At 46.4% G+C, this 26,981-nt stretch overlaps 1 protein-coding gene across 1 annotated transcript; it reads right to left on the bottom strand.

The window, feature by feature from the left end:
* Positions 1–1,146: 1,146 nt before the first annotated feature.
* LOC120930651 (olfactory receptor 11L1-like) lies at positions 1,147–2,082 on the bottom strand. The gene has a single exon (XM_040341829.1). It carries the CDS (start codon positions 2,080–2,082, stop codon positions 1,147–1,149), a length of 936 nt encoding a protein of 311 aa, XP_040197763.1.
* Positions 2,083–26,981: the final 24,899 nt, after the last annotated feature.

The following is a 26,981-nucleotide window of genomic DNA, read 5'->3' as shown; positions in this document are numbered from 1 at the left end:
GTCGGATCTTAAATGCAATTTTTTTTTTGCTGCTAGGTGTCGCCTCCATCGTTTTCCCCGTCAAGAATGCAAATTAGCTAGATACGCGAATTCCCGAACGTACGCGCGGTCGACACAGTGAAGTTACGACGTTTAAGTTAGGTTTGCGTGGCGTAAAGTTGCCCCTGCTATATGAGGGGCAACCAATGTTAAGCATGGCCGTCGTTCCCACGTCAAAATTTATAAATGTACGTCGTTTGCGTAAGTCGTCCGTGAATGGGGCTGGACGCCATTTACGTTCACGTCGAAACCAATGACGTCCTTGCGACGTCATTTGGAGCAATGCACCCTGGGATATTTTCAGGACGGCGCATGCACAGTACGTTCGGCGCGGGAACGCGCTTAATTTAAATGCTCCACGCCCCCTACCTGGCTAATTTGAATTAGGCGTGCTTGCGCTGGGTGATTTACGCTACGCCGCCACAACTTTACAGGCAAGTTCTTTGTGATTAAAGCACTTGCCTGTAAAACTTGCGGCGGCGTGACGTAAATGAGATACTTTACGCCCGCTGAGTTTTACGCCCAACTACGAGAATCTGGGCCTATAACTTTTGTGCAAATCAATCAATATACGCTTATTGGGATTTTTTTTACCAAAAATATGTAGCAGAATACATATTGGCCTAAATGTATTAAGACATTTGACTTTTTAGATTTTTCTTATTTGATATGTTTTATGGGAAGAAAGTTAACAATATATATATTTTTTTAATTGTCTGTCTTTTTTTTTATAGGTCCAACATTTGAAAAAAAATGCAGTGGTGATCAAATATCACCACATGAAAGCTCTGTTTATGGATTTTATTTTACATAAATGTCATTTGGATACAGCGCTGCATGACCGCGCAATTGTCAGTTAAAGTAACACAGTGCCGTATTGCAAAAAAATGGCCTGGTCATAAAGTGGGGAAAATGTTCCGGAGGTCAAGTGAATAAGAAAGGTTAAATAATTGATGTAATGAGATTTACAGAGAATGATATAGATTAGGCAAATTACAATGATCGCATCTATGACTGCAGAGCTTTTTAAAACAACGATGTGGAGTCAGGTCTGATAGATTTCATTTTTGATATCAAGATTTGACATCCAACTTCAATTTAGTCCTACTAAATTATTATTTTATTATTATTTATTTTATTTACAGCTTTTTTTAAGTCTTTATTCCTCAGGCTATATATAATTGGATTCATCAGTGGGGTGACCACAGTGTACAGCAATGACAAGAATTTAGTGATATCCCCTGACTGTCCTCTACGGGGTACCAAATAAACACAAACTATGGAACCATAATAAATACAAACAACAGTTAGGTGGGAGCTGCATGTTGAGAAAACTTTTTGTCTGCCGGTAATAGACGGGATTTTAAAAATGGTAATTATAATATAAACATATGATATAATAATTGTAAAGAATGGGATGACAACATTAATAACAGCCATTAATGTCACTTCAAGTAAAACATTAGAAGCATCAGAGCAGGAGAGTTGTAGGATTGGATCAAGATCACAGAAAAAGTGATTGATAATATCGGGACCACAAAAATATAATTGTGATACTGGTAAAGTGAGTATCAGTACTACTAAAAAACTTAAAACCCAACATGTAATAATCAACACCCAACAAAGCTGGAAGTTCATTGTTAAAGAATAATGTAATGGTTTACAGATGGCCACATATCGGTCATAACACATCACTGTCAGAAGAAAACACTCAAGACCTTCAGAAACACCAAAAAAATAAAACTGGGTGATGCAATCAGAAAAAGATATTGTGATCCCTTTCATCAAAACAGTATGGAGTGTGTTAGGAAGAATATTGGTTACCAGTAAGATATCTGATAGAGAGAGCTGGGAGAGGAAGAAGTACATGGGGGAATGGAGGGATTTGCTGTAGTACACCAGTGCGATGATCAGGAAGTTTCCACATATTGTCACACAATAGATCAAAAGGAAAAGAAAAAAGATCAGAAATGTTATACTGTGTGGCGTCTGAAGTCCTAATAGGTGGATCTTGGTAATATGGGACACATTTTTCTCCACCATAACCTGAAGAGAGAACAAAAAAATGATTAAGGTAATCCTAACTTATTTATAAAAGGTGATGCAAAGATATATAAAATGTTAAAAGTGCCATAAGCCATACACCCTATGATCAAATGTGTGTAGGTATTTGACTATCACAACTACATAAGCTTGTTGGACATCCGACTGGCAGAACTACCAGGGTCGCAAAGGTGGCTCTTGCGACCGGACCCTGGAGTTCCGCTACTGTGGGGAACTCCACCCGCCCCAAGAGCCTGGACTGTGGCTCCCCAGCTGCTGCAGGGCTCTGAGTTGCGAGTGTCTCTTTCACAGCCCAGAGCCAGCGACTCTGATGTAAGGGGGGCTTTGCAGACTCTGATGTCTGCAGACTATAATGTATAGGACATTCTGCTGACTCTGATGTAAGGGGGCATTGCGAATTCTGGATTTTTTGAGGATGTTTGTGAGATTATTTGTCTATTAGGCCAAAATAGTGCTTGTAAGGTCAGGTACTGATGTTGGACAAAAATATCTCACTCACAGTTGGCATTCAAAATCATTCCAAAAGTGTTTAGTTGGGTTGAGGTCAGGGCTCTGAACAGGCCACATTTTCACCAAACACATCTAACCAAGTCTTTATGGAGCTTTTTTTTTTAATATGTTTGTTAAGAAATGTCCATATAAAAGTAGAAAAATATCATAAACAAGAATTATATGTCAGCGAAGGCATCGGGAGAAATAGCATAGCCTTCACAGAGTTCAGGCCCCGTACACACGGCCGAGGAACTCGACGTGCCAAACACATCGAGTTCCTCGGCCAGTTCAGCCCTGAAGCCGCCGAGGAGCCGAGAGCCGAGAGCTCCCATAGAACAACGAGGAAATAGAGAACATGTTCTCTATTTCCTCGTCGAGCTCCTCGTCGGCTTCCTCGGCGAAATTGTACACACGGCCGGGTTTCTCGGCAGAATTCAGCCAGAAACTCGGTCGAAAGCTGAATTCTGCCGAGGAAACTGGTCGTGTGTACGTGGCCCCAGGCTAAAGGCCATACACGATCGCACATTTTGACAACAAATGTCTGACAGACCTGTTTTAGCAGACAATCTGACCGTGTGTACGCTTCATCGGACAAACTTTTTCGCTTTTTCCATCGGACAAATGTTCGCTGCGAGAACAGACAAACTTTCTGGCAACAAATGTCCTATGTTGGCTAATCCGATCGTGCTAAAGATCAGACAACAATAGCAGAAGTTGCCCAAAGGGTAGGGGCAAAGAGCAGAAAAACCACATAGTATGTATATTACGTCACTACGTTTGTGTTTGTTGGCTGAAAAACTACCGTGTGTATGCATACCAAGTTCACGTACATCGCCCTTCGGAGAAAAATGCACGGAAAAGTCAGATGGAATTCCGATCCTGTGTATGAGGCTTTAGAGAACAGCGGTAAACAGTCTCATCAGCAAGGCTTAACCGCTTCCCGACCACCGCATGTAGATATACGTCGGCAGAATGGCTCGTACAGGCACATTGGCGTACCTGTACGTCCCTGCCTTTCCGTGGGTCGGGGGTCCGATCGGGACCCCCCCGCTACATGCGGCGGTCGGATTCCCTCGGGGAGCAATCCGGGATGACGGCGCGGCTATTCGTTTATAGTCGCGATCACTCCCCGGAGCTGAAGAACGGGGAGAGCCGTATGTAAACACGGCTTCCCCGTGCTTCACTGTGGCGGCGTATCGATCGAGTCATCCCTTTTATAGGGAGACTCAATCGATGACGTCAGTCCTACAGCCACACCCCCCTACAGTTGTAAACACACACTAGGTGAACACTAAATCCTACAGCGCCCCATGTGTTTAACTCCCAAACTGCAACTGTCATTTTCACAAAAAACAATGCAATTTAAATGCATTTTTTGCTGTGAAAATTACAATGGTCCCAAAAATGTGTCAAAATTGTCCGAAGTGTCCGCCATAATGTCGCAGTCACGAAAAAAATTGCTGATCGCCGCCATTAGTGGTAAAAAATAAATAAATAATAAAAATGCAATAAAACTATCCCCTATTTTGTAAACGCTAAAAATTTTGCGCAAACCAATCGATAAACGCTTATTGCGATTTTTTTTTATACCAAAAATAGGTAGAAGAATACGTATCGGCCTAAACTGAGGGGAAAAAAAATTATATATGTTTTTGGGGGATATTTATTATAGCAAAAAGTAAAAAATATTGAATTTTTTTCTAAATTGTCGCACTATTTTTGTTTATAGCGCAAAAAATAAAAAACGCAGAGGTGATCAAATACCACCAAAAGAAAGCTCTATTTGTGGGGAAAAAAGGACGCCAATTTTGTTTGGGAGCCACGTCGCATGACCGCGCAATTGTCTGTTAAAGCAACGCAGTGCCGAATTGTAAAAACCCCTTGGGTCATGTAGCAGCATATTGGTCCGGTCCTTAAGTGGTTAAAGTCAACAAGAATTCGTAAGTTAACTGGCATACAACATATGGAGCTGTTTTTTTAACACAGTTATGATCGAACACAAATGGACCTTCCCCGAACTGATTATCACAAGGTTAGAAGTGCACATCTAAAATGTCTTTGCATGCTGCAGCATTAGGATTATACAACAGTGTAGGTGAGCAGAACAGTGGCTTGGTGATTAGCACTTCTGAGCACCAGGACATTATCTGTATGGAGTTTGTATGTTCTTCCTGTGTGTTTCTCCCCCACTACTGGTAGGTTAATTGTCTCCAATCTAAATTGGCCCCAATATGTGTATGTATGGGTGTAAGATCGGAACCTTAGATTGTAAACTTCCTAAAAGGCAGAGATTGATACAAAGTGTGGCATGAATTGTCTGTGTTATATAAATGCCTGTAAGGCCCCGTACACACGGGCGGATAATCTGCTGAAAACGGTCCGCCGGACATGTCCGCCCGGAGATTTCTGTCTGATGGTTGTACACACCATCAGACAGAAATCTGTGCGTAAACAATACGCGGGGCGTGGCCGTGCCGTCGCCGCGACGATGATGCGGCGACGTGGGCGGCCCTGGAAGTTCAAAGTTTCCACGCATGCGTCAAATCAGTACGACGCATGCGAGGGATGGCGGTCGGTCGGACGTGTCCGGTGAGTCTGTACAGACGACCGAACACGTCCGACGGACAGGTTTCCAGCGGATAGATTTCTTAGCATGCTAAGAAATTTTTATCCGCTTGAAAAACGGTCGGCTGGACAAATGTCCGCCGAAAAATGTCCGCTAGGCCGTACACACAACCGGATTTGTCTGCTGGAACTGATCCGCGGATAAATCCCAGCGGACAGATCCGGTCGTGTGTACGGGGCCTAATACATAAATAAGGTGCCCACACACATTTGGTCATATATTTTTTCTAGCTATGGGATATTTTATACATTACTGAGAAGAAGCAATATGTTTGAAATATACATAATGCATATGTAGTGTTGGTGCTTGATCTCATGAAATGAAATACAGAATCTCACCACAGCCAGCATGGTAGTGCTTTGGTGCTTGATCTTATTATCTGAAATAAAAAAACACTGCCATTATTGTAGTGCTTGGCACTTGGACTCTCGTTTCAATAATCAGATCTTGAAGGGAGTCCAAGTTCCTTGGCACTGGTGATTCAATGAGTAGACCTTGAAGAGACCTCCAATTGCCTTGTACTGCACATCTTAAATTACTGGTTCAATATGCAATTTAGGTCTCTTGGCTTGTTACCAATTAAATAACACACACGTAATTTAAAAAATAAATTAAAAAAATAACTGATAATGGATGACAGGGTACCGAAAATAGTAGTCTCAGGTTTCACCTTTCCTGTTCAATAACCTTGATGCCATTTCTTATATCGTACCTTTCCCAGCACACCTTCGAGCCTAGGCCTTATAATGTTAAAATCAACAGCTCAGCAGTCATGTCAATTCCAAATCTGGGACCCCATCAGTAGTTCTACTCAAGACCCTTAATATAACACTGAGCTAGCTGCTGTTTTATTTTCCTTCTTTGTACTTAAAAAGACTGTTGCTCTTTGAATTATAGTATTAGTTGCACTTTGAGCTTAATAATTGGATATGAATGTTATACACCAATCATCCATAACATTATGATGAGCCACCTAATATGTGTAATATATGTCTCCCTTTTGCCACCAAAACAGCCTTGACCCATTGCTGCATGGATGCCCCTAGACCACTGAAGGTATACTGTGGTATCTGGCACCAAGCCAACACTGGCAGATCCTTTAAGTCCTGTAAGTTGTGAGTTGGGGCCTCAATGGATTAGACGTGTTCTTCCAGCACATCCCACATATACTCATTGTTGGGTTCCTCAAACCATTCCTGAACCCTTTTTACAACGTGGCAGGGTGCATTATCTTGCTGAAAGAGACCACTGCCATCAGGGAATACAGTTCCCATATAAGGGTGCACTTGGTGAGCAACAATGTTTAGGTAGATGGTGTATGTCAAAGTAACATCCACATGACTGGCAGGACCCAAGATTTCCCAGCAGAATATTTCCCAAAGCATCACATCACAAGCAATGCACACACACACCCAGCCGTTCACATGATGTAAAAGAAAATGTGATTCATCAGACAGGCCACCTTCTTCGATTGCTCTGTTATCCAGTTCTGATGCTCACGTGCCCATTGCAGGAGTTTATGGCTGTAGACACAGGTCAGCATGGGCACCCTGACCAGTCTGCGACTATGCAACACACTGTGATGCCCATGTTTCTGGTTTAAACACATCAACCTCAAAGACAACACATTTACTTGCTGCCTAATACTGTATATCCCATAGGCCTCGTACACACGACTGAACATGTCTGCTGAAACTGGTCCGCAGACCAGTTTCCGCGGACATGTTCGGTCGTGTGTACGGCCGACCGGACAATTTTCTGGTGGATCGGACAGGTTTCCAGCGGACAAATGTTTCTTAGCATGCTAAGAAACATGTCCGCTGGAAGCCTGTCCGTCGGACATGTTCGGTCGTCTGTACGACTTACCAGACATGTCTGCTCGGCCGAAAGCCCTCGCATGCGTCGAAGTGATTCGACGCATGCGTGGAAGCATTGACCTTCCAGGGTCGCGCACGTCGCCGCGTCATCGTTGCGGCGACGGCGCGGCGCAGCCATGTCACTGCGTATCCTCTCCGCGTGGATTTCGGTTTGATGGTGTGTACAACCATCAGACCGAAATCTCCGAGCGGACATGTCCGATGAAAACGGTCCGCGGACCGTTTTCATCGGACATGTCCCCTCGTGTGTACGAGGCCATAGACTTTCAGATGCTATTGTCATGAGATAATCAATGTTATTCACTTTGCATGTCAGTGATCTTGGTGTTATGGCTGATCGGTGTATCAATCTGGCTATAAAATACGATAAAACCAGCAAAGTATGCTTCATTCATTTAGGGAAAAAGTTGAAATTTCTTGCACAAGTTAAAAAAGATGCAGTTCATTCTTCAATGAACTATTTTTAGACCTAAAACTGAAAACTGATTTAAGGTCCATCTGCCCCCCTCCCCACCCCATGCTTTCTGCCTCCGGTCAAAGCTAAGAAGACCAGGCAAATACTTACCTCTGATCTGGAGTTATTGATTCTTGGATACAGCATGCCAAAAGCCATGACCCAGGGACAAGAAATATTAAAGGCAGATACACTGATTGGACGAAACGGCAAAGGGAGGAGCAGCGTGCTGACGTCACCACTGTTTACCAACGACCATCCTGAAGGACGGGCGGAATATTTGAGCCGTCCGGGTTTACAAACTACAAACGCTACGTTTTAAAAATGGACATGTGAGTGCATCTCTGTTTTATGTCATTAAATTGTTTTTTCGTACAATACTGCTCTATGCTGGCTATTTTGTTTTACTCCCGGGTTTAAATCTGTGCGGGGAGACCTGGCAAACCACCACCAAGTGCAAATCTTATGTGGAGGAGTACATCAGAGGAGCTGTAGCAAGGAGCTTGGCATAGAGCTACATGCGCAATTGATCTTTTTAGATCCATGGGAGTCGATAAGCAGATCTTTTATTAGAGGTGGAGGTGCCTGCGTTCTGCTGTCTGACACTGCTTCCTGGACTGTTTTTAACACATTTTGGGTGCATCTGTGATTCATCTAGGATTTCCATAGGAGTTGCAGTTGTGATTATTACGGCCTTTTGGACTATTTATTCACTTTATTTTCTAATTTTTTCATCCTTTTTGTACTATATGCACATTGAGCACACCATTTTTGTATGTATATGTGAACTAGCCTTTATGTCATCAATTGGCTGGTTATTCAATTTTGTTCACATTGTTTTATTTCTACAAGCAGCACAGCTTACATCTTTCTAAGATACACTGATTGTTTTTTTTTTAGTTTTTCATGAAGGAAGACAGATCAGGCAGAGTCTGGCCTCAAGGTAGATTGTGATTTTAGGTTGGCTTTAACCAATATTTTATCATTCTAATAAATATTTATATCAAATTTATTCTCATGTACTTACAGTATTGTATAATCCGTTGATAATGATTTAATGCTACAAATAAAAATTCAAAGGGATTCAGTGCATCACTAAGTGGTTGCCTTCCAGTGAGGAATTGATTAATCATACACAAAGATGTTCCTTTATATAGAAGTCGATGATCCCTGGGAACTGCAAGTGCGTCATGATAATTTCACAGGACTCATTATTTCTAATGTTGAGATAATATATTTAGATTTTTTTTATTCATTAATTATTTATTCATCAAAACCATTTTGTTAACTGTTTATTCAAAATAAGTAAATTATCATTTGAGAAATGTAGAAAGAAGAATATACACTGAATTAAAGCAAGTTTGTGACTAGGATTTGGACATTCAAATAATTTGATTACATTAAAAAAACAGAAACTGAGAATTAAAACAACACACGTGACCTCTGTAACTGCAGGCACTGCAAAGCAATTAATCCTTAAAGGGGTTGTAAAGGTACAATTTGTTTTTTCCTAAATAGCTTCCCTAACTTTAGTGCAGTCCTCCTTCACTTACCTCATCCTTCGATTTTGCTTTTAAAAAAACAAGAGGAAAAGCGCCTCTGAGTAATCTGTGGTTAATATATGCAAACAAATGTATCCAGCACTTACATCATATAAAGTAATGTTGAAGTCCGGGAGGCTGGTGTAGAACTTTAAGGCTGGTCAGTGAAGCCAGGATCGAGGGATGGTATCGTATATATCCAAGTGTCAGCAGCCGCTCGGAGCCGACTGTATCAGCGGTGATGGTATACTGCAGGGCTGGAGTCTTGTGTGCTGGCGTATGACATCAGCTGGACTGGGGCCAAGGAGGACCATGACGAGTTTCAGAGCGTGCGCAAGTCAGGGAACAGACCTGCGCGCTCTTTTTTCAAGTGTTATTTTATTTTGCTTTTAAATGTCCTTATTTCTTCTGAGAAATCCTCACTTCCTGTTCTTCTGTCTGTAACTCCACACAATAATGCAAGGCTTTCTCCCTGGTGTGGAGTGTCATGCTCGGCCCCTCCCTTGTACTACAGGAGAGTTAGGACACTCGCTACGTTGCAGATAGAGAAAGGAGCTGTGTGTTAGTGGGCGTCCTGACTCTCCTGCTCGCCCCCTTAAGGGAGGGGGTAAGCACGACACTCCACACCAGGGAGAAAGCCTCACATTACTGTGTGGAGTTACAGACAGAAGAACAGGAAGTGAGGATTTCTCAGAAGAAATAAGGACATTTAAAAGCAAAATGGAAAGATGAGGTAAGTGAAGGAGGACTGCACTAAGGTAAAGGAAGCTATTTAGGAAAAAATATTGTACCTCTACAACCCCTTTAAATTAACATCAGAAGCAGTGAAGTTGTCCAAGGCTACGGTTTCCTCACTCAGCCCCCCTCTTGCAGTGCACCGGCTCTATATTTACATTAGAGATTAGATAGGAGGCCAGAACAGGCAGAATGAACTTAGATTCGGATTTTAGTGCTTCTGCTTGAAGCTTTGATGATGAATTGCTCCACAGTGATTGCAGCTACAAAGATCAGTGATGACTAGATTCAAGGCACAATTTGTGATTAATAAGATGTAGACATCTGAATGATCATAACTTGGGTGCAGTTTCACTTTGAACTAATCTAAAAAAAATGCCCCTCCCTAGATGTGCAAAGCTGGTAGAGACATCCCCAAAAAGACTTGCGCTGTAATTGTAGAGAAAGGGGGTTCTACAAAGTATTGACTCAGGGGGCTGAATACAAATGCACACCACACTTTTCACATATTTATTTGTAAGACATGTTGAAAACCATTAATCATTTTCCTTCCACTTCACAACTATGTGCCACTTTGTGTTGGTCTATCACAATGAAATACATTTACGTTTTTGGTTGTAACATGACAAAATGTGGAATACTTTTTCAAAGCACTGTATAAGCTTATTGGGCATCCCTTTCCAAAGTCATGAAAATTAATATGAAGTTAGTCCTTATTTGTGGTTATAACAGCCTACACTCTTATGGGAAGGCTTTCCTCAAGATTTTGGGGTACTGTATGTCTTTTTTTTACATTCTTTATTTCTTTTCTTTTCCGTGTGTGAACACTGCTCTGGGTCAGTCTCCCACCTCCACTAACACACAAACCAGGTGCTGACCCCATCCATCACAGATCCCAATGAGCAAAATGACTAAGTGCTAAGGGAGCATGAATCGTGTTAGCTGGTGATGCTGTTCTCCTCTACTTGTGTTTTTGGACATGTTTTTATGGACTTGCTTAAATAAAGGTAATTTTACTGGATGTGCCGATTTATTTTCTGTGTTTCTTGCGCACAGGCTGCCCTACACGTGATGGGGCCCCATCAGGGTCGGCTCCGATCAGTGGCATACTAATTGGGGGGGCGGGCCGCCCCGGGTGCCACACACTGGGGGGTGTCAGGCCAGTGCCCCCTTCCATGAATAAAGCAGAGACAAGGCGAGTTAAGGCAGTGGGACCGCGGTCAAGGTGACACAGGCACACGGAGAGCAGTGGCGCTTTGCGGGGGAGGGGGGTTTGTGAGCCACACCCATATACCTGTCCGCTTTCAGCAGACTAGGCAGACCCGGGACCCACCACAACGATCCCTTTCTCTCTGACTCAGGGCCGTGGCTCTCATCAGTCTTGGTTGTATCACACAGCCGAGCAGAGTGAAGCTGCCTCCCCCTCTACTGTATGTCTACACAGAGGGAGGGGACCCGAACTGTGCATGTCCCTTGCTGGCGCTGTTAATCTGAGGTACATTATGGGTCTGGGGGGGTCTGTATTGTAGGGGGGTCTGCACAGTGTGGGGGAAGTTTGTATTGTAGGGGGGTCTGCACAGTGTGGCAGGAGTTTTTATTGTAGGGGGTCTGCACAGTGTGAGGGTGTGTATTGTAAGGGGGGTCTGCACAGTGTGGGGGGAGTCTGTATTGTAGGGGGTCTGCACAGTGTGGAGGGAGTCTTTATTGTAGAGGGGTCTGTATTGTGGGGGGGGTCTGAACAGTGTGGGGGGAGTCTGTATTGTAGGAGGGTCTGCACAGTGTGGGGGGAGTCTGTATTGTAGGAAGGTCTGTATTGTAGGGGGAGGTCTGCACAGTGTGGGGGGAGTCTGTATTGTAGGGGGTCTGCACAGTGTGGGGGGAGTCTGTATTGTAGGGGGGTCTTCACAGTGTGGGGGGAGTCTGTATTGTAGGGGGGTCTGCAGTGTGGGGGGAGTCTGTATTGTAGGGGGGTCTGCACAGTGTAGGGGGAGTCTGTATTGTAGGGGGTCTGCACAGTGTGGAGGGAGTCTGTATTGTGGGGGGGTCTGAACAGTGTGGGGGGAGTCTATATTGTAGGAGGGTCTGCACAGTGTGGGGGGAGACTGTATTGTAGGAAAGTCTGTATTGTAGGGGGAGGTCTGCACAGTGTGGGGGGAGTCTGTATTGTAGGGGGGTCTGCACAGTGTGGGGGGAGTCTGTATTGTAGGGGGGTCTTCACAGTGTGGGGGGAGTCTGTATTGTAGGGGGGTCTGCAGTGTGGGGGGAGTCTGTATTGTAGGGGGGTCTGCACAGTGTAGGGGGAGTCTGTTTTGTAGGGGGGTCTGCAGTGTGGGGGGGAGTCTGTATTTTAGGGGGGTCTTCACAGTGTAGGGGGAGTCTGTATTGTAGGGGGTCTGCAGTGTGGGAGTATGTATTGTAGGCGGGTCTGCACAGTGTAGGGGGAGTCTGTATTGTAGGGGGGGTCTGCATTTTAGGGGGGTCTTCACAGTGTAGGGGGAGTCTGTATTGTAGGGGGGTCTGCACAGTGTGGGGGGAATCTGTATTATAGGGGGGTCTGCACAGTGGGGGGGATTTGTATTGTAGGGAGGGTCTGCACAGTGTGGGGGGAGTCTGTATTGTAGGGGGTCTGCACAGTGTGGGGGGGGGATCTGTATTGTAGGGAGGGTCTGCACAGTGTGGGGGGAGTCTGTATTGTAGGGGGGTCTGCACAGTGTAGGAGGTCTGTATTGCAGGGGGGAAGTCTGTATTGTAGGGGGTCTGTATTGTATGGAGGTCTGCACTGTAGGGGGGTCTGCACAGTGTAGGGGAGTTTTATTTTATTTCAATGGGTTGCGTTTGGTGAGCGGTAGTGCAGGCTTGTGGGGGCCTCAGTGCATTATTTTGCCCAGGGGCCCATGATGCTATTAAGATGGCCCTGATTTCCTGATGTCACTATATAGTTTGTGTGTTTCACAGTGGTTCCAAAAGAGTGGTGGCCATCTTGACTAGGCCATCCTACCCACCCTTACAGCTTCTGGTCGGCACAGGGAGGTGGAAAGACAGTGAAAGGAGCCTCACCAGGAACATATGATTACGACGAGCTTACCTTACGCTTATTTCTTGTAAGTGTTTTAAACTGTGTCAAATAATAAACTGCTGGCATTCTGCACTTAGTGACCTTTTCTCTGTTCTTCTTGCTCGGATTGTGTTAGTGGACTTCATAAGAGAAATTTTCGTGAAAACATTTTACCTACAAAATGAGGCTGAGCATGCCATGAAGATGTGAGATATGCAGCAGAGGGGAGTTAGAAGAGACACCAGTTTTCATTGTCACCAGTTTCCCTCCCAACTGGGCCTATGCATCGGGGACTGCTTCTGACATTACCGCACATCACTAAAATATCAGGTATAGTGCTCATATTTCTAATAGCCTGCCATTTTCCCATTCTGTGCTAATCATTTGCCTGCTGCCTTCCACCTTAAAGGGTCACTAAAGGAATTTTTTTTTTAGCTAAATAGCTTCCTTTACCTTACTGCAGTCCTGGTTTCATGTCCTCATTGCTCGTTTTTGCTTTGAAGTTGCTGTAAAACTGCTCTGATCTCCACACTTCCTGGTTGTCTGGCTCCTTATAACCATCGTACTGGGAGCTTTTTACGCTGGTCTAAGCTGTCATTACTGTGTGTCTAATGCTTAACAGAACCAATCAGATTCATTTTAAAAACAAAACACTGCCCTGGATTTGTTTGTTTTTGTTCAGTGGGTCTCTTTCCTTCACATAAACATGAAACCAGTTTAAAAACGAAAGTGAAACTACAGGCACATTATATGATTGATTTTAATCTATTTTTAATCATTTTTAAAAGGAATCAGTTAACTTTTATGTCTCTATACCCAGTAAACAGTCGTTTCAGCAAAAACAAAATTTCCTTTAGTGATTCTTTAACTGAGCCTGGCCTGTTTATTGACAATGCCTCTGCCTGGCGTCTGGATTGATTATCAACCACATGTCTGCCTTCCACCGTAGCTGATCTTGACCATGTTTTTTTCCTGCCGCTTGGGCTGATCTTTTGCTCTGTTACTGTAGTAGTGGGTTTCAAGATCACACAGGGCTCTCACATATGTAAGGGGCTTCAGGGTAGTGTTCCGAGGAGAGAGAAACAGTTTTTCGTTTTCTCCGGGTTTTGTAATCCCCAGATCAAGGTCTGGAGACCAGAGGCTTCAAAAAAATTTGGGTGGGAAGAAGCCTCTACCCCTGTGCCCAGGTTTTACCTAGCTGAGGCCCTAAGCCTGGTGTTGCTGCCTGGATCAATACTTTGGCTGTGCTGACCATATCTCTGCCTGTTGCCTGTAATGAAGTAGGAATTTTTATGAATGATGGGCCAAATCCACAGCCAGCGGCGCAAAATAAGTTTTTTAAAACTTATGTCATTTAAGTTACGGCGCCCTAAGTTGGTGTCGTAATTGCCGTATCCACAGCGCATTTGCGCACAAAATTGCGCCTGCCGTAACCTAAATTCGGAGGCGTAAGGCGGGGTTATGGCAAGTGGGAAGGAAGTGGGCGTGCTTCATTGTAATGAGCCGTGACCCCATGCAAATGAAGGTCCGGCCGTACTGCGCATGCGCGCAGGAATCTGCTGCTCACTGCGCATGTGCAGAACTTTGCTTGGCGCAATCAGTGAGATAGGTAAAAGGCCAAGTGTACTTAGTTTGAGGATCGCCCTGTGCTTAACTAGCTCCAGTCAAACACACTTCATTTGCAAAAGTATTTCCCTGTGTTCCCTTCCATGAGCAATTTGCTTCTGCTCTTAGTTTGTCAGTGTTTGTTGGAAAGTTGTGTGTGATAGAGAAGTGTTGGAGGAGTAGTAGATAGTAGTTGTTGTTTGTTTGTGATAAGTGTAATTTGTGTTTGATTGTTTCTGCAAATTTTTTTTTTTTTTTTTTCTGCTTGGATTTTGTGTTTGGTTTTTGTGTGTTTGTATTTGACTTTGTAGTAGCTGTCTGCTTGTGTGTGTATTTTTGTGTATTTGTTTGGTGTGTATTTTTGTGTGTTTGTATTTGACTTTGTAGTAGCTGTCTGCTTGTGTGTGTATTTTTGTGTATTTGTTTGGTGTGTATTTTTGTGTGTTTGTCCTGTGAGTTTTCTTGTTGCTGTGTGGTGTTTGTGATGGCTCCCAAACGCAGGAAGCTGAATTTTTCCCATGTTGAAAAGCAAATCCTTGCCAGGTATATCATCCAATATGGAAGATATTTACATGGGCCTGATAGCCGGAACACCTCCCCGGCCCAAAGGAAGAGGATATATGCAAAAATAACAGATCACATAAATGCGGCGGGGGGAGGGGAGACGAGGACCCCCGCTGGCATTAAGAAAAAGATCAATGATCTGAGGAGCGTGGTCCGCAATAAGGTGGCCAAGCTCACTGCGCATAGGAGGGGCACTGGAGGAGGGGGACCATGCCCCATCCGGCTGACTGAGGAGGAATGGGCAGTGGCCCGGTGTTTCGAGCCAGAGCAGGTGGTGGGCCTGCCTGGTTATCAGTCTGATGTTCCTGTGAGGCCAGGTAAGCTTTTTGTTTTTCTATTTGGTGATTAGCATGTGTGGGTGGGGGAAGGGAACATGTGCCAAGTGTGTGGATCCTCAAACCTGTGATTGTTTGGTGTCTTCCACAGATGACCAGGAGATTGCTGGGCCATCAGGCCAGGCTGCTGCACCACCCCAAAGACAGGAGGCTGTTGACGAGTCCCCAGGGGAGGGGAGTGGCCAAACCTCCCCTCATGAGGAGGCTGACGGGGAGGAGGATGAGGGGGAGGAGGATGAGGGGGAGGAGGAAGAAGATCTCCAGATTGGCCGGGAAATCATTATTGCCACAGATCTAATGACATTTGACGATACCCTTGAGGCTAGCCTTGAGGCTCCCCTTGAGGCTACCCCAGAGGCTCCCCTTGAGGCTACCCCAGAGGCTCCCCCAGAGGCTACCCCAGAGGCTACCCCAGAGGCTGGCACCAGTCAGGCCACCATCAGGGGTAGCCCCTCCCACTCCTCCCACAACATGCCGCAACCCACAAGGGTCACTCTATCCCCTCCTACCTGGCCACAAGCCTCAGGGGCAGGCATGATGGTGACCCAGGAGACCAGGGGGGGGGTCTGAGCATCTGCCGGCCAGTCTGCTGAGGGACAATGCCCAGCAGACCCGCAGTCTGGGTGACATCAAAAAAACTATGGCCAAGATGGAGCACAGCCTGGATGTAATGAGGGAGTCACTCAGTGATGTGGCCACCAATTCATTGGGTGTCATCACCTGTTTGTGGTCCCTGCATACCGCCACAACAGGCGTGGGCCAGGAGGTGACTGCCCTCACCCGGGCTGTGCAGGACAACACCCGGGCTGTGCAGGACAACACACGGGCTGGCCAGGCCAATACGGCTGCCATCACTGACTGCCTGAACAGGATAGCAGTGGCCTTGGAGGGCAGGCCAGCCGGAGGTCAGACACCAGGGGAGGCTCCTCCCTCCCCTGCTCCCCCCCCCATGAAGATACTCCCTCCCCTGCTCCCCCCCCCAATGAAGATACTCCCTCCCCTGCTCCCCCCCCGTGAAGATCCTCCAGGTGCCCGTGGCCGTGCCCGTGCCCCTGCCCGTGGGCAGCCCAGACGGAGCACTCGCCGCCGGACTTAAATACCAGGGGTAATTTTTTTTTTTTTTGGTTTTATAATTTTGTTTATTATACTGTACTTATGATTTGGTTTATGTGTGTGAATGATGTGTGAATGTGGGGGGGTGGCATTCCTGACAAAATAAGGGTGTCACCCTCAGATTTGGTGGAGAAGGGATCCCCAGGACCAGGGAGAAGTCATCCTAGGTTCCTGAATGGTGTATGAATGCACAGTGACATAATTGGAGCCGTGGCGTGGCGTTACTGCTCCCAAGTACCAAAGGGGGGGGGTACTTGGATCTAATCCAATTCGATGTGCATGTGATGTGTCTGTGCTAGGGACCACAGTGGTGTGCATTCATGCATTCTCATTGTGACATAAATCATGTGCGTTTCCAGAGACAAAAACATTCTCAATGTGTCATTAATCATGTGCGTTTACTGTGCAAAGCAACATTCTCATTGTCACATAATTCATGTGCGTTTGCAGTGAAAACAAATAATATCATTGTCACATAATTCATGTGCGTTTGCAGTGAAAACAAATAATATCACTGTGACATGATTTATGGCCATTTACTGAGAAAAGATGCCTTCTGCGAGGCGTCTCCTGGCTACTGTGCCCTCAGTAGACCGGGTAGAGTGGGCTAGGGGGGGGATTGCCTGGGTGGGGGGTCAGGTCAGCACGTAAGTTAATCTCCAGTCCCCTTCTCATTGCAAAGTTGTGAAGAATGCAACAAGCCCCTATTATTTATATTAATTGCTCGAGGGAAAATGGCGCTGCTCTCCTGGTACTGGGCTGTATCACACTAGATTATGGGCAAGTGATTAATGAAATCAAATATATGGTGTTGGGTTCCTTCCTGTGGTTAAGCTCATGTGTGCAGCCACCAGTAGGATATAAGGACCCCCTTTTTATTGATATGCGGTAAAGGTCCGCCAAGGTTTCCTATTTATATATTGACCCTATGTTACATCCAGGGACCAGTAAATACTGTTTTATAAAGAGAAACAAAAAAAAAAAAAAAGGTGCAATATGTGCAAAGAATTAATCAATACTTCTGTGTCCTAGACTGACAATTAAAATTGGGAGTGTCACCTGCAGTGGAATCTGTAAGGGTCCACCCCGCATTCACAACTGCCCAATGATGTGAGCTGTAAGAGTGTATTCCCTCATGTGGTAGGAGAAAATGTGGCTTATACACATATAGTGTTGATTTTAGTAGAATGTGTATAAGTGACACAAAATAGGTGTGGTGTGCTTACTGTCTATACTTCACACCAAGCATAAATATAATTAATGTTACTCAATATACCTTATAAATAATATATCTTAAAAAAATATATGAAATTCATCAACCATCAAACAGTTACTTATAGTGCTATGTGCTAGTGGTTCCTCTAAGTGAATGAGTGCCACTCTGAGTGTCCTCAGATAGGATTTAGCTAGTAAAAATAAAAAATGAAAATAAAAATATTGGAATAGTCACATAGATTGTGAATTCCTCACTTGGTGATTACGTTCAAGTGTTTCAAAAAACAATTCAAGCAAAAAAAAAAAAAAAAAAAAAAAAAAAAAAAATTTAACTCTGACCGTCTCTTGTAGAAATTCAAAACAAACAAAAACAGTATCTATAGCAGCCGTGCAGTCCTCACTTCAGGCTGATTACACAGTGCAATCCTCAGCTGATGTGCCAAAACAATTCAAACAAAAATATTTCAAACAAAAATATTATGATAGTAGTTATCTCTGGCCGTCTCTTGTAGAAATTCAGAATAAGCAAAAGACAATATCTAAAGAAGCCGTGCAGTTCTCAATTCAGGCTAATTGCACAATATATTCCCCAGCTGATGTATACAGTAAATTCTTATCCTGTTACGGATCACTTTGCCGTATCCCCTCTCTGGCGTGGCTGACGATTCCCCCCAATGTGTCCCCACTCACCGGACAGATGTCCCCTCAAGGGGGTGTAGAGCTTGTCTGAATTAGCTTCAGTGAGCTGTCAGATGGTTACCTCTCCTGTCGGTCTGGTGCGGGACGGCGTTTTCCTCATATGCCGTGTCTTTCCTCTTGGGGTGATGATCGTATAGAAAATAAAAAGATATCCACATGGGAAAGTACGTTCTGTACTTGGTGATCGATTTTGTTTCAAAAGGGATCAACCCAAGTGCACTAGTGGTTAAAAGCCATAAAAAATAACAAAATAAAATTAAAATAAGAAGCCGTTTAGAGTGACGGTAGTTGTAGGACAACTTCCAGTAATCCGCCTCGTTGTACACTAACCGGGTCCTGTGGGACAGTCCAGTGCGGTAGCCTTAGCACGTGTGGCTGTTTGCGTTCCACAGCCCTGCAGTCCGTACCCGGAAGTGTCAGCTAGCGGTGCGTGCCCCTATTATTTGGCACACAAAGTCTGGGGAATACAACAGTGTACCCCCAGTCTTGTCCAGGCATCTGAAGCGGGACTTCAGCAGCCCAAATGTACGCTCCACTACTGCCCGGGTGCGAATATGAGCCTCGTTGTAGCGTTGCTCTCCTGGGGTTTGGGGGTTCCTGAAGGGGGTCATCATGTGAGGTCCCAGGGCATATCCAGAGTCACCTGGAAGGGAAAAGACAGGAGGATATTAGTCATGCATGTGCCCCTTGTGATGTCTGCATCATGGGGGGGGGACAGTCATACCTGACACCCATGTCACTCACCAACCAGCCAGCTGTCTCCATACACGTTCTGCTCCAATTCACGTGATATGTTGGTCTGCCTGAAGATGTAGCTGTCATGGCACGAACCCGGAAATTTGGCACAGACATGCCAGATGAGGCCATGGGCATCTACGATGACCTGCACATTTATGGAATGCCAGTTTTTGCGATTCCTGAACAGGTGCTCTGTATCATGGGGGGCTGTAGTGCCACATGGGTACAGTCAATGGCCCCGATTGTCCGTGGGAATCGGGCAATCTGATAAAAGTCAGCCATACTCTTCATTCGCTGGTCCTCCTGGGTGGGCTTTTCAAATTGACTGCCCATGCGTCTCAGTATTGCAGGGACAACCTGGTGCACACACCTGCTCATCGAGGACTGTACCATCCCTGCCAGACCTCCACATGTTCTTTGAAACGACCCAGTGGCCAGAAAATGCAGGGTGGCCATAACTTTAATGTGAGCTGGCAGGGCATGGGATCGTTGGGTTGGGGTGTTCAGATCATCCTGCAGGATCCTGGTTAAGTCCAGGATGGCTTCCTGGTTAAATCTGAAGTTGCCAAAGACCTCAGACGCAGTCATGCCAAAGAGATCTTGGCGTGGGCGGTATACCCTCTCCTGTGCCCTCCTCCTCCTCCTCTGTGCCCTCCTCCTTCTCTGCGCCTGTAAAGTTGCGAGTGCCGTTATAATCATTGATGGCCCGGGCATTTTGGCAGTCACAATGAAGTCCAGCAAAGAAGTGTTGGCAGCTCTTCCTAAATGGTGTTGCTTCAGCAGACCTTTACAGGGCTGGTGTAAAATTAGGGCTGCTTTTATAAAGTCTAATTTTGCTCCAGAAAACTAACAGGTGCGTACAGGGCGTTATCTACGGCGCACAGGGCGTAATCTACGGCGCACACACTTAATTTTGAGGATCGCCCTATCTCCCTCATTTGCATCTTTGCCTATCAAATAAAGCGGCGTGACTAGCGTAATTTGCGTCCGAGGATGCGCCGGAGTAATTATTTTAGGTAGGACGGAAAAACCGGATTTTTCGTTTTGAGGATCGGGCGCAAAGATACGCGCGGAGTAAAATTAGAAATCTCGAGTTAAGTCGGCGCATCTGCTTTGTGGATTTGCCCCGATGTTTCTGCCTGCTTCCTGGACCAATACTTTGACTGTGCTGACCAAATATCTACCTGCTGTCTGTAATGACCCAACTTTTTATGGACCTTGGGCCAAATTCCCAAAAGACATACGCAGGCGGAACTGCTGTTCAGCCTGCTTATCTCTGTGCCTAACTTTGGAAACAATCCTCAAAAGGCTTTTTCCAAAGTTAGGCAGAAGATCTGACATGTGTAAGACACTTACACGGTCAGATCTTAGGATGCAGTACCGCATCCGCCGCTGGGGGCATTTCTCATTGAAATGCCGCTTTGAGTATGCAAATGAGGACTTAAGCAGATCCACAAAGCATTTCAGCATTGTGATTTCTGCGTAAGTTCCGATTTGCTTGCGCAAAACTAGGGCTGGTTTTACAATGTGGAAAGTTAGTCACACCATGTAAAAGCCCATTCAAGCGACGGCATTTGGTATGCATTCCTGAGGGAGAACTCCACGGCAATTTGTAAAATCAAAACCGGCATGGGTTCCCCCCCCAGGAGCATACCAGGCCCTTAGGTCTGGTATGGGTTGTAAGGAGACCCCCCCTACGCTGAAAAATCGACGTAGGGGGTCCCCCTACAATCCATACCAGACCCGTATCCAAAGCACGCTACCCGGCCGGTCAGGAAAGGAGTGGGGACGAGCGAGCGCCCCCCCCTCCTGAGCCGTGCCAGGCCGCATGCCCTCAACATGGGGGGGTTGGGTACTCTGGGGAAGGGGGGCGCACTGCGGGCCCCCCCACCCCAGAGCACCCTGTCCCCATGTTGATGAGGACAGGACCTCTTCCCGACAACCCTGGCCGTTGGTTGTCGGGGTCTGCGGGCGGGGGCTTATCGGAATCTGGGAGTCCCCTCAAATAAGGGGGCCCCCAGATACCGGCCCCCCACCCTAAGTGAATGGATATGGGGTACATCGTACCCCTACCCATTCACCTGGAGGCAAAGTGATAGTTATTAAACACACAACACAAGGGTTTTTAAAATCATTTATTAGTCTGCTCCGGAGGCCCCCCCTGTCTTCTTTAGCTCTAATACCAGGGAGGGCTTCTTCTTCCGCTCTCCGGGGGTCTTCTCCGCTCTCCGGGGGGGGGCTTCTTCTTCCACTCTCCGGGGGGGGTCTTCTCCGCTCTCCGGGGGTCTTCTTCTATCTTCGCCGCTCTCCGCTGTTGACTCAGCGCACCCCGTTTCTTCTGCAGCTGTCCGGTGCCTTCTTCTTCAGCGCTGGCTGCCTGCTATCTTCGTTGTTTTCTTTCCACATATTTCAAAAGCTTGTGAAAAATGTACACATTTGTAAGACTTAATATGCCTCATAGAATATATATTAGGATGTTTTCTTTTCAAAATGTGGTCATGTTGTGGGTGTTGCTATTGTCCTTTTGCTCCAGGGCCTTCAGATAACAATAGGGTTACAATATGGCCACGCTTTGGGCTCATTTACATGAATGCCACTATATACTGCTGATGAGAAAAAGTATTTAGCAGTGTAAATTTACTAAAATAATTGTTCTGTGTACTGTGGGAGACCAGATATAGTGAATGCAGGGTCATGGGTTTACTAACACTTTAACCATTTAAGGACCCCTTCACGCCGATATACGTCGGCAGAATGGCACGGCTGGGCACAATCACGTACCTGTACGTGTCTCTTTAAAGCGGTAGTTCACCCTCTCGTACTTGATGTTACCATCGAGACAGGCATTGTAGCGCGAGCTACAGTATGCCTGTCCCGATTTTTTTAACCCCGTACTCACCTCGTAGTCGTCCATCGTAGATTTCGGCTCCCGCGGGGAATGGGCGTGCCTATGGAGAGGGAGGATGATTGACGGCCGGCCCTGGCACGTCACTCTCCCCGAAGACAGCCGGAGTAGGTCTCGGCTCTTCACGGCGCGTGCGCACAGGCTATGCGCACGCGTCGTGAAGACCAAGCCTATTTCGGCTATTTCCGGAGAAGCGTGACGCGCCAGAGCCGGCCGTCAATCATCCTCCGTCTCCAGAGGCACGCCCATTCCCCGGTATCTTCGATGGACGACTACAAGGTGAGTATGGGGGGAAAAAATTCGGGACAGGCATACTGTAGCTCGCGCTACAATGCCTGATTTAAAGGTAAAAGAAAATTTTTTTTTTTTTTCCCGTCGATAGGGTGAACCCCCGCTTTAAGCCCAGCCGTGGGGTAGCGAACGTGCCGCCGACGGCACGCTTGCAACCCGGTCCTAAGCTCCGTGACCGCGCCCGCGGGACCCATGGACCCGATCGCCGCCGGTGTCCCACGATCGGTCACCAGAGCTGAAGAATGGAGAGAGGTGTGTGTAAACACACCTTTCCTGTTCTTCACAGTGGCAGTGTCATTGATTGTCTGTTCCCTGATATAGGGAAAGACGATCAATGACGTCACACGTCCAGCCCCACCCCCTACAGTTAGAAACACATATGAGGTCACACTTACAGTGCCCCCTAGTGGTTAACTCTTAAACTGCAATTGTCATTTTCACAGTAAACAATGCATTTTTATAGCACTTTTTGCTGTGAAAATAACAATGGTCCCAAAAATGTGTCAAAATTGTCCGATGTGTCCGCCATAATGTTGCAGTCACGCTGATCGCCGCCATTAGTAGTAAAAAAAAAATATTAATAAAAATGCAATAAAACTATCCCCTATTTTGTAAACGCTATAAATTTTGCGCAAATCAATCGATAAGCGCTTGTTGCGATTTTTTTCTTACCAAAAATATGTAGAAGAATACGTATCGGCCTAAACTGAGGGTTTTTTTTTTTTTTTTAGATATTTTGGGGGGATATTTATTATAGCAAAAAATAAAAAATATAGAATTTTTTCAAAATTGTCGCTCTATTTTTGTTTATAGCGCAAAAAAAAAAAAAAAACGCAGAGGTGATCAAATACCACCAAAAGAAAGCTCTATTTGTGGGAAAAAAGGACGCCAATTTTGTTCGGGAGCCACATCGCACGACCGTACAATTTCTCAGTTAAAGCAACGCAGTGCCGAATCGCAAAAAGGGGCAAGGTCCTTAACCTGCATAATGGTCCGGGTCTTAAGTGGTTAATGATATCCCCAGAGTGTACAGCAAAGATAATACTTTGCTTAAAGCGGTGGTTCCCCCTTAAAAACAACTTTTTTTTATTACACTGCCCCCCCACATTCCATCACGATTAAGGCACATATTTTTTTTTTCCTGCTGTACATACCTTACTACAGCATATTCACCCGTGAATCCGGGTTGCGAGTCCCGCGGGAGTGGGCGTTCCTAACATGCTGTTGATTGACGTTTTTACCAAAAACGAGCTCTCCCCCCGTCGCGTAAGCCGCGTCACGGTTGGCGAAAGGAGCCGAACGGCGAGTCGGCGCTATACTGCGCATGCGCATCGCCGTTCGGCTCCTTTCGCCAATCGTGACGCGGCTTATGCGACGGGGGGAGAGCTCGTTTTTGGTAAAAACGTCAATCAACAGCATGTGAGGAACGCCCACTCCCGCGGGACTCGCAACCCGGATGCACGGGTGAATATGCTGTAGTAAGGTATGTACAGCAGGAAAAAAAAAATATGTGCCTTAATCGTGATGGAATGTGGGGGGGCAGTGGAATAAAAAAAAGTTGTTTTTAAGGGGGAACCACCGCTTGAAGTTATTTTGAGGGAATGCCCTTTGATTGAAACGCCATACATAGGGATCAGGGTTACATAAGGTTACCCAAAGATCCTAAAAGAATTGAGCTCTGTGGGCCAGATCCTCAAAAGGGATACGCCGGCGTATCTACTGATACGCCGTCGTATCCCTGTTTCTTTCTTTGGAACTGATCCACAGAATCAGTTTCCAAGAGATAGACAGAAGATCCGACATGTGTAAGGGACTTACACTGCCGGATCTTAGGATGCAGTACCGCATCCGCCGCTGGGGGCATTTTGCGTCGAAATGCCGCCTCGGGTATGCAAATTAGCACTTACGGAGATCCACAAAGCTTTTCAGCTTCGTTTTTTCTCCGTAAGTTTTAGTTTGCAATCATAAAATTAGGGCTGATTTTACAAAGTGTAAACTGTTTACACCTTGTAAAAGAAGACCCTTCTGTCCAGCGACGCGTTTTTTTTTTTGTTTAAAATTTTTTTTTCCGCCGTATCTTTTTTTTTCCCGACGCAACTTTATTGACCTGTCGCGATCCACAAAGCTCGGCGTAATGTAGTTTCGCGCTATGCACATCGGGAAAATGACGTCACGAGCATGCGCAGTACGGCCGGCGCGGGAGCGCGCCTAATTTAAATGGGAATCGCCCCCATTTGAAGAGGAACGCCTTGCGCCGGCGGAATTTAAGTTACACAGATGAAAATTTCTAGGTAAGTGCTTTGTGGATCGGGCACTTAGGTAGAAATTTTAAGGCAGTGTAACTTAAATGGAAAATTTTACGTTACGCTGGCTCTTTGTGGATCTGGCCCTCTAATTCTTCAAAGCCAATGGGCCAGATTCAATGCGCAATTGCTTACTTGCGTCGGTGTAACGAATGTTCCTGATTCAGGAACCTTGTTACACCGACTGCAGCCTAAAATCTGCGCAGCATAAGGCTCTTATGCCACGCAGATTGTAGGCTGCATTCTTGCGTGGGCCTATTGTGATCAGCGTATAGTATGCAAATTGCATACTACCACCGATTCACAAACTTGCGCGGCAACTTTAGCGTAAGGCTGCTCCTGCTAATAGCAGGCGCAGCCAATGCTAAAGTATAGCCGCCCTTCCCGCGACGTGAAATTTGAATTTCACGTCGTTTGCGTAAGTGATTCGTGAATGGCGCTGGACGCCATTCACTTTCACTTTGAAGCAAATGACGTCCTTGCGACGTCATTTGCCGCAATGCACGTCGGGAAAGTTTCCCGACGGAGCATGCGCTGTACACATGCTCCGTACCTACCCATGTGATACCTATCCACGTGGGTAGGTACCGGAGCATGATGGGACTGTGAGGCCTATATAAGTCAGATGCAAGCCGCGCACCTGTCATTTCAGCGAGAAGAGGCGACCTGTCAACATCGGGAGAAGAGAAGAAGAAGAAGACGTCACAGCACAGAAGAAGAAGAAGAAGACGTTCAGCGCTGAAGGAGAAGGCACCGGACAGCGGGAGGAAGAACCGGGGTGCGCCGAGTCAACAGCGGAGAGCGGCGAACATAGAAGAAGACCCCCGGAGAGCGGAGAAGACCCCCCGGATAGCGGAAGAATAAGCACACCACCCCCCGCCGAAGACGTCGGAGGAAACCCGCCGGGGGGTGGGCGCTTTTATAAAAGCGACCCCCCCGGCGGTGGAAGAGAACCAGACGGTGGCGAATAAGAGCGCCCCCACCCGAAGACGTCAAAGAAGAAGCCCCCCCTGGTGAAAGAGCTAATAAAGAAGACAGGGGGGCCTCCGGAGCAGACTAATAAATTATTTTAAAAACCCTTGTGTCGTGTTTATTAACTTTAACTTTTTGCCTCCAGGTGAATGGGTAGGGGTACGATGTACCCCATATCCATTCACTTAGGGTGGAGGGCCGGTATCTGGGGGCCCCCTTATTAAAGGGGGCTCCCAGATTCCGATAAGCCTCCCGCCCGCATACCCCGACAACCAACGGCCAGGGGCCCTGTCCTCATCAACATGGGGACAGGGTGCTCTGGGGTGGGGGGGGGCGCAGTGCGCCCCCCTGCCCCAGAGCACCCAACCCCCCCATGTTGAGGGCATGCAGCCCAGTACGGCTCAGGAGGGGGGGGGCGCTCGCTCGTCCCCACTCCTTTCATGGCCGGCCGGGTAGTGTGCTTTGGATACGGGTCTGGTATGGATTGTAGGGGGACCCCCTACGCCGTTTTTTCGGCATAGGGGGGTCTCCTTACAACCCATACCAGACCTAAGGACCCGGTATGCTCCTGAGGGGGGAACCCATGCCAGATTTTTATTTAAAATCTGGCGGAGAGTTCCCCCTCAGGATTCATACCAAACACCGCACACGTGTAGAATTGGCGGGAATCCAAGTCGTATCTCCGGTCGCTTCTATGACGGCTTTCTCTCCATCGCGGCAAGCCAGCTCGGCGCTGGCTCCTGCGATGGGGCTCATAGGTGGTCAATCTCGCCGAGAAAGGGAGCGAGATTGACACAATATCGCGGTCACCCACTGTAGGCAGAAGATCCGACATGTGTAAGGGACTTACACTGTCGGATCTTAGGATGCAGTACCGCGGCTGCCGCTGGGGGCATTTCTCGTCGAAAGCCAGCGTCGGGTATCCAAATTAGCACTTACGGAGATCCACAAAGCTTTTTCGCTTCGTTTTTTCTCCGTAAGTATTAGTTTGCCGTCGCAAAATTAGGGCTGCTTTTACAAAGTGTAAACTGTTTACACCTTGTAAAAGTATACCCTTCTATCCCGCGCCGCTGTCATTTTTTTTTTTTTTCATTTTTTTTTTCGCCGCAACTCTTTTTTTTTTTACGCCCGTCGCGATTCTCAAAACCCAGCGCAATGTAAATCCGCGCAAAGCACGTCGGGAAAATAACGTCGGGAGCGTGCGCAGTACGTCCGGTGCGGGAGCGCGCCTAATTTAAATGGGACTCGCCACATTAGATTAGGCAACGCCTTGCGCCGGACGGATTTAAGTTACACCGCTGAAAATTTCTAGGTAAGTGCTTTGTGAATCAGGCACTTAGGTAGAGATTTTGCGGCGG

The sequence above is a fragment of the Rana temporaria genome, chromosome 3, assembly GCF_905171775.1.
Source record: "Rana temporaria chromosome 3, aRanTem1.1, whole genome shotgun sequence".
Classification (NCBI taxonomy): Eukaryota; Metazoa; Chordata; class Amphibia; order Anura; family Ranidae; genus Rana; species Rana temporaria.
Note: the sequence above shows the minus strand (reverse complement) of the source record. Positions and strands in the feature narration are given on the sequence as shown.

Coding starts and splice junctions, on each gene's coding strand:
- LOC120930651 (XM_040341829.1), bottom strand. CDS start 2,082: ATGGTGGAGAAAAATGTGTCCCATATTACCAAGATCCACCTATTAGGA.